The sequence below is a fragment of the Physeter macrocephalus genome, chromosome 2 (genome assembly GCF_002837175.3).
Source record: "Physeter macrocephalus isolate SW-GA chromosome 2, ASM283717v5, whole genome shotgun sequence".
Taxonomy (NCBI): domain Eukaryota; kingdom Metazoa; phylum Chordata; class Mammalia; order Artiodactyla; family Physeteridae; genus Physeter; species Physeter macrocephalus.
This window is the reverse complement of record NC_041215.1, coordinates 42756530-42765282: the sequence shown is the minus strand read 5'-3', so window position 1 is coordinate 42765282 and position 8753 is coordinate 42756530. Positions and strand designations below refer to the sequence as shown.

Here is an 8753-nt window from a genome sequence, read left to right as displayed (position 1 = left end):
CCCTGCAAACCGGTTCATCTGTACCATTTTTCTAGGTTCCACATATATGCGTTAATATACGATATTTGTTTTCCACTTTCTGACTTACTTCACTCTCTATGACAGTCTCTAGGTCCATCCATGTCTCTACAAATGACCCAATTTCGTTCCTTTTTATGGCTGAGTAATATTCCATTGTATATATGTACCACACCTTCTTTATCCATTCGTCTGTCGATGGACATTTAGGTTGCCTCCATCTACGAGGGCTGCTAGAGCTTATCCATCATATCTGCGATCCAGGCAGTTGACTGGAGAAAGGCATGCTATATCTCACTGGCCTGCAGTTAGTCCCAGGGCCACAACTAACTTCAAGGGAAGTTGGAGAAAGTAACCATTATTCCAATTAGTCATATTAAACATCAGGTGCCACATTACAAAGGAATAAGAAAAGAATAGATATTAGTCTCTGCCACCCTATGTAAGAGGGGATCCTTCTGGATGTCTTTCCTACTAACATTCTAAAATATTTTGATGTAAGTGTCTAAGCCAGGATATTTAACATAGGGAAGTAATTGAGCATATTGCTGTTAAATATCCAACCTGCTATATGGCATATCTGGCAGCTTCTGTGGATTCTGGAATCTGGACCAGGGCCAAAGTTCTTTTACCGAGCTAATTGTTGTATATAAAATTGTATATACAGAGAGAATCCATGAGGATGAAGAAGTTCTAGGACTAACTCACTAGGAGTTCTAGCCAAAAGGAGGGTTGTCTCAACATTTTCCTCATGTTGGATTAAATTTCCAGTAATCTAGTTTTATATCTGTTAGAATATTTCAGCCATAGAGAATATCATCAAAAAGAGCTTAAAAGTAGAAATGGAATACTGATAGCACAGTAGAAGATAAGTAGGAGGAAGCTGGGCAGGAGAGTCTTGGAGTGACCTGATAAAAGACTTTCTGAAATTAAGATTTTGCAAGGCACCACATTTTATTCATAGCTATATTCCTGAAGACCTTGTATAGTTCAAAACTCATATACTTGAATACTAATATCTTCATAGCAATAAAGGAAGGTATTGTAGAAAGGGCTTTGTTTTGGAGGTTTGTGACTCTTCCTTTGTAATTTAGTAGCATCTTTTTTTTTTGGCCATGCACTGCCACAGGTGGGATCTTAGTTCCCCGACCAGGGATCGAACCCACGCCCCTGCAGTGGAAGCGCAGAATCTTAATCACTGACTGCCAGGGAAGTCCAATTTAGTAGCATCTTTGTGTGACGTTGATCCTGCCAACGTCAACATGGATTCTTGTATGGTCCTATGATACTTTTTACACACTTAAAGGTGTCCATCTTTAAATATCAATACTATTTAATTTTTCTGCATTATCTCTTAATATGTGTGGCATTTTCTATCCTAAATAGCAGCACAGTTTAGCATGGTGTTTATTTGACTCTCTCCATGTTTTCATTAATTCTAAGTTCTGTTCCAAAGTAGTTGATCTTCAGCTTGAGAACTGGTGCCACCATTTAATGAATGCTAGTATGATGGTATGTGATATAAAAATATTTCAAGTTAAAATAACATATCAAAATAACAGCACAGCAGTCACAAAAGTCATGTACAGAAGTTCCAGTACACGTGAACAACAGCATAGATTGGATTAGATGACACTTCCAAAGTATAGTAGGTATTTCTGCTGACCACTTAATATCACTTACTACTACGTGGCAATAGCATAATTATGGTACACATTTCGCTCGGCCTATCCACTTTAAAGTCGTGCATTTTTGGACACATTTTTAGTCTGAGGAGATTTGCATTATTTCATATATTAATTGTAAAACAAGACAGTTAATATTTTTAATGTTACACTATTTCAAACTGATATAAAATGCAGTTGCACAAAAATGCGATTGTGCTGTATACATCAAGATACAAGTCAGTAAATGTCAGAGTCTTTGGGATGCAACATGAGAAATTCCATAGAAAGAAAAGAGTGTGACTGTAGACATGATTTTCTTGCTTTATAGAACAGCAGTATGAATTAAATGAATAGAGGATGTCATTGCTGTCATAGTTGCCATGGATACCATGTGTTAGAAATTATATTCTCATTTTTAATGTTTTTTATTAGATTTTCCAGTGGTAATGTGAATCCAGTCTTCGTCAGAGGATAAAGTGATTTTGTTTATATATGTATCCATTAAACTGACTTTTGAAATATTGAAGTACCTTTTAAATGTGTTCTTTGTAGTTCATCTGGCTATCTTGCAATAAGCAGTCTTCGTTTGACTTTCATGAATTAAATTTTCTTAATTTGGCTTAAAATGAAAGACTCATTTGTTTTTAAGTCCTTCAGTGTTCTCTTGTCCATTGAACATACTCAGAAGACTTTATTATATATGGCTCTATGCTAAATTCTCATTTTATTTGCGTCTCAGTTTCTTCACTTTATTTTGCTTAGGGTTTGACATTTACTGCTGCAACTCATGTTGTATTTGCTGAGTTGTATTGGGACCCTGGACACGTAAAACAAGCAGAAGACCGTGCTCACCGGATTGGACAGTGCAGTTCTGTGAATATTCACTACCTTATTGCAAATGGGACTCTAGACACCCTTATGTGGGGAATGTTGAATCGCAAGGTAAAGCTTGAATTTAAACCGGGTTACCACTTACTCATTATTACCCATAGCCTGCATAAGTTAAGAGGCTGAGTTTTAGTGTTTTCAGGCAAAGGTTATCGAAGTACACTAAGATATTGATGTTGATAGGGACCAAGTCCAGAAAAGGCTTCAATTGGTAGTACTCTACCTGCTATCCTCGGTAATGAGAGACAGACATGAATTTACGTGTGTTCCTGTTGTCTTCCAAGCCCTTCTTCTACCATTTTAGCAGCTAGGGGAGGATGAGCTAGTAAGGAACTAAAATGCTTTCAAACCCCTTAGCTTTTTGTAAGCTAAGAATAAACCCTTTTTCAACAGGATTCTTGAGTTCCGGGCTAAATTTTGGACAGAGGACAGCCTGTACCCGGATTCTAGAAAAGGTATTAGGGATGTTGCTTGCTCTGTCCACTCAGCTGTCTCTTCTCCCCAACCTTGAGGGATGTTTATAGAAAGGACTTGACTAAGGTCTAGAGGATGGCTTTCAAGCACTGAGTATAGATATTCAAAATGGCCAATCATATGTATGTTCCATTTCAAAGTTTATAAATATTAGAATAAAAGTTTTTATGAGAAAAGCAAATAGTGTAGCTTCTCTAGTTAACCTTTTCCTCATTAAGCATAGGAATCATTGCCTTGGCAATTTGGTTGTAATTATAAATAATTATATTACTAAAGCCCTTGATACGTTGAAACAGTAAGATTTTCTTTATTGGATTGCTTGTGATTTAAATGCAAAATCAAGTTACTACTTAGTAAATGTCAGCTGTGAGGTGACCTGCTGTAAAATTCATATATTTTATCATCTTACAGGCTCAGGTTACAGGGAGCACACTGAATGGTAGGAAGGAAAAACTTCAGGCTGAGGAGGATGATAAGGAAAAATGGGATTTCCTGCAGTTTGCTGAAGCTTGGACTCCAAATGAAAAGTCTGAAGAGCTCAGGAATGAAATGTTGTTCACTCATGTAAGATTATATGACATTCTTTTCAATTTTTTTTTAATATATAACTTTATCATATATTGTTTTAAATAGCAATTTTCAATTGTTCATGCTATTGTAAGGAGCCTCCACATACAGGTGGAAAAACTCTAAGAACTAAAAGATGACTTTGATATAAGGAGGCTGCAATAGTGGCTTGTATCTTCTAACAGTTATAGATCAGTGCTTATTGTTCATGTCCTTAGAAAAACAAGCTAAGTAGAATCCAGCCTTAAGAAGAAAATATGGGAGACTATCTCTGTGACCCTGAGGGTAGAGAAAGATGTATTAAATTTGCCAGAAAAAGTAGCATACACAAGTCACATACTCAGTAAAGATATTTGCATTACAGTGTCCAAAGTATATAAAGAATTTATACAATTCAATTAGTAAAACAAACAAGCCAACAGAAAAATAGGCAAACAATGTGAGCATCAGAGGAGACCAGAATAGAAAAAACCATGAAAAGAAACTAGCTTCACCAAAATAAGACAAGTTCATAAAGGTACCCTTTTCTCTTTACAATTAGTATGTAATCTATGGTGTGATACTTTGAGATCATGTGACTATCCTGTTCCCCATACCTTTCACACAGTAATTTTAGCATTCATTGATCTTTGCCTGAACCAGTTTTAAAATAGTGTTTTTTCCAATTCCATCATTGCTTCTTTATTTTTTAGCTGTTCTGTGAAGAAAAGCTTTTCATTTAAAAAAAATATCATATGAACTTGGGGATTCTATTATTATAATTTAGTGTGTTATAATCTTTGCCTTTTTTTTTTTCTTTAAAGATCTGGTTAGTGGAAGCTCCTTTATTTTATTTTATGTTTTTGTTTTTGTTTTTTTTGTGGTACGTGGGCCTGTCACTGTTGTGGCCTCTCCCGCTGCGGAGCGCAGGCTCCGGACACACAGGCTCAGCAGCCATGGATCACGGGCCTAGCTGCTCTGTGGCACGTGGGATCTTCCCAGAGCAGGGCACGAACCCGCGTCCCCTGCATCGGCAGGCTGACTCTCAACCACTGCGCCACCAGGGAAGCCCTATTTTATGTTTTGGTTTGGTTTATTTGTTGTTGTTTTGGGGGTTTTTCTATTGAAGTATAGTTGATTTACAATATTGTGTTAGTTTCAGGTCTAAAGCAAAGTGATTCAGTTATATATATATATATATTCAGATTATTTTCCATTATAGGATCTTATAAGATATTGAATATAGTTCCCTGTGTTATACAGTAGGATCTTGTTGTTTATCTATTTTATGTATAGTAGTTTGTGTCTGTTAATCCCATACTCCTAATTTATCCCTCCCCTCCCTCCTTTTCCCCTTTGGTATTCATAAGTTTGTTTTCTATCTGTGAGTCTGTTTCTGTTTTACAAATAAGTTCAATTGTATTATATTTTAAATTCTACATATAAGTGATAATCATATGATACTTGTCTTTCTCTGTCTGACTTATTTCACTTAGTATGATAATCTGTAGGTTTATCCATGTTGCTGCAAATGGCATTATTTCATTCTTTTTTATGGCTGAGTAGTATTCCATTGTGTGTTTTTGTGTGTGTGTGTGTGTGTGTGTGTGTGTGTGTGTGTGTGTGTGTGTGTGTGTATGCCACAATTTCTTTAATCCATTCATCTGTCAGTGGATATTTAGGTTGCTTCCATGTCTTGGCTATTGTAAGTAGTGCTGCGATGGACATTGGGGTGCATGTATCTTTTTGAATTAGAGTTTTCTCCAGATATATGCCCAGGAGTGGGATTGCTGGATCATATGGCAACTCTATTTTTAGTTTTTTGAGGAACCTCCATACTGTTTTCCATAGTGGCTGCACCAATTTACACTCCCACCAACAGTATAGGAGGGTTCCCTTTTCTCACTCCCACCAACAGTATAGGAGGGTTCCCTTTTCTCCACACCTGCTCCAGCATTATTTGTGTGTGTGTATATATATGTATTTGTGTGACATATATATATACCACATATAAGTGATATCATATGATATTTGTCTTTCTCTGACTTACTTCACTTACTATGATAATCTCTAGGTCCATCCATGTTGCTAAAAATGGCATTATTTCATTCTTTTTTCATTTTTAATATGGCTGAGTGGTATTCCATTGTATATATATACCACATCTTCTTAAACATGGGCATTTGGATTGCTTTCGTGTCTTGGCTCTTATAAATAGTGCTTCTATGAACATTGGAGTACATTATCTTTTCCAATTAGAGTTTTTGTCTTTTCCAGATATATGCCTGGGAGTGGGATTGCAGGATTTCTTATTTGTAGACTTTTTAATGATGGTCATTCTGACTGGTGTGAGGTGGTACCTCATTCCTACAACCAAACAATTCCATTGCTAGGGATATATTCTCCTGCGTGTGTATAAGGATGTGTACCAAGTCATTTTTTAGAATGCAAAAAATTGGAAACGACCAAAATGCCTATCAGTAGGAGAATGGCTACATAAATTGTCATAAGATACTACTTAGAAGTTAACATGAATGAATTAGGTTTATATGCATTAACATGATCAGATTTTGAAAACATAATGTTAGTTTTTTAAATGCAGAGCATACACACAAATATTATGTATTTATGAATACATATATATGTAATAAGATATATAAACAAAGATTGGAAGAATACATAATAAATTTATTGCCTCTGGAAGAGGAGGAGAATGGGTCTGGGGAAGACTAAAAATGTGGTAGCTTTATCAGAAATATTTTCTTTTATTTTAAAAAAGTATCAGAAGTAAATATTACAGTATTAGTACTTATAAATTTTGAATGGTGGGTATGTGGATATTTGTTATATTCTCTGTACAGTAACAAATGCTTTTTGGAGGCCATATATAAACTGAATAAGAAATAATAGAGAAGCTTAGAGTCATTCAAACTGTCTGCTTTTTTTTTTTTCTTAAAGAATTTTTATTATTTATGTTATTTATTTATTTTTGGCTGTGTTGGGTCTTCGCTGCTGCGCATGGGCTTTCTCTAGTTGTGGTGAGCGGGGGCTACTCTTTGTTGTAGTGTGTGGGCTTCTCATTGCGGTGGCTTCTCTTGTGGAGCACGGGCTCTAGGCATGCAGGCTTCAGTAGTTGTAGCACGTGGGCTCAGTAGTTGTGGCTCCCAGGCTCTAGAGCGCAGGCTCAGTAGTTGTGGCACACAGGCTTAGTTGCTCCGCGGCATGTGGGATCTTCCCGGAGCAGGGCTCGAACCCGTGTCCCCTGCCTTGGCAGGCAGATTCTTTTTTTTTTTTTTTTGGCAGGCGGATTCTTAACCACTGCACCACCAGGGAAGTCCCCAAACTGTCTGCTTTTTTCCTAGCCCTTCTGGAGCAATATAGTGTGAGAGTTATGGGGAGTTTAATTTTAATTTTTGAAAGAATTGATCAGATATTATAGGAGTGAAATTGAAGTCTGTACACATTTTCTCATAATGCAAAATTAAAATTTTAATGTCAAGTTTAGTTCCATAAAAACATAATGTTTTTTATGTGGAATCATATTAAGTTTTTTATGTATCCTATTTGGGGGGCTAGTACATTTTTCTTTTCTAGAATACTAGAATGCCATTCTGTCAAATTTGCTAAAAAAAATAGAAGAATTATTTCTAAGACATTTTTCTTTTATTTTAAAAACTTTTCTTTTAGTAGTGCTTATTATATTATATTTTGGTCTATAAAAATCAATAGATATCCTAGGTATTTAAAAATATATAACTAAAACCATGATTTGTAGCTGTTCTTTCTCTAAAATTCCCTGTTGAACTATGTCTGAGTTCGTTTCTAAGATAAATATTAAGAACTTGAAACACATCTTCCCACATTTATGTTTATTGTTTTTAAGTGTCTCTGAAGAAAAATGTATATCTGTGTACAAAGTTTAAAAAAAAAATGCCTAGTCACGCTTACCAAATCTTGCTTTCCTGAATTAGGTGTTTATCTTTCATAGTTCAGTGTTACCTCGCACAGATTTCTCAATGCATGTCTTTTACACAGATGGTTTTATATAAACTGGAACCTTGTAATGTGGAGACCATTTGTTCGGTTTGCTTTGTTTTGCTTTGTATTTGTTTTTGTTTCTTTGTTTGTTGGCCAGGATGTGAAGTGTGTTGTAAAGGACCTTAGGTGAGGTTGCTGCTCATCGGTTTGTCTTTATACCCTCCGGCTTCGTGCATCTTAAGAAATATTCAATTTGTTGAGAGGTCCTAAGGAAATTTAACCAACATGTTTTTCTTCTGAATGTTGCCAGAATTTCAGCATTTCCTATGGGAATTTTTCTATCTGTAATGATGTCTTTCAGATCCTTTTTTAAAGCCTTTTTAAAAAATTGCCTACATTTAGCATTTTTAGGATACTTCCAATTTTGCCAATTAAACTTTGCCAAATTAACTAATTTTGCCCATTGTCATCAAAAACTTGTTTAACTAAAATGTTGATAACAGTTCTAATTGCATGGTTTTTAACAGCTTATGAATATTTCTGTAGTGTCAACATTTTAAGGAATGTTCATTTTATCTCTGTCCCGGCATCTGGCTACTGCAGCTGGAGATTAGAGCTGGGACAAAGAAGAGGGACCTTCCAAGGCCAGAGGAACAGACTATGTGTTAGTCAGTGCATGGCTCAGCCCAGGCCATCAGCTCTAGAGAAAGAGAGACCAGGAGGCTCAAACAGGAGGAGACCGAGGCATGGAGAGTGAGCCTGCAGGGCAGAGAGAGGATGAACTGAGGCAGAAAGAGTCAGGAGACTCCAGGTCCCTGGGTCCCTAGTTCCCCATAGTCTTCTTCACCCTCCCAGTTCATCACATTCAAAATGCTGTGGACTCTATAAATGATTTTTTAGAAGGCCAATAAATGTGGTCAGTTTGGCAAGTTGGTCTTCAGTGAATTGGGTTTCAGGTGGATTGACTTTCAGCATATGGGCTTTTGGCAAATTGTATTCTGTGAATTAACCTAGAGCTAATGTTAGTATGATTATGGGTCCTGGGGACAGAGAGGCCTCTGGTTGGGAAGAAGAGGAGAATGAGAGAATATTTTCCTGAAAAAAATTTTTTTTGGTTTTTTTTTTTTTTTTTTTGTGGTATGCGGGCCTCCCTCTGTTGTGGCCTCTCCCGTCGCGGAGCAC

The 8753-nt window shown here is 36.4% G+C and overlaps 1 protein-coding gene across 5 annotated transcripts in view; it reads left to right on the top strand.

Annotated features, from left to right (window-relative positions):
- Window positions 1-8753, top strand: part of ZRANB3 (zinc finger RANBP2-type containing 3) — a 374344-nt gene that overhangs the window by 217636 nt on the left and 147955 nt on the right. For all 5 annotated transcript variants that reach the window (XM_055087541.1, XM_055087543.1, XM_028477393.2 and 2 more), the window contains 2 exons: window positions 2448-2627; window positions 3459-3611. In XM_055087541.1, coding sequence (XP_054943516.1) covers window positions 2448-2627; window positions 3459-3611 — 333 coding nt within the window. The remainder of the gene's footprint in view (window positions 1-2447; window positions 2628-3458; window positions 3612-8753) is intronic.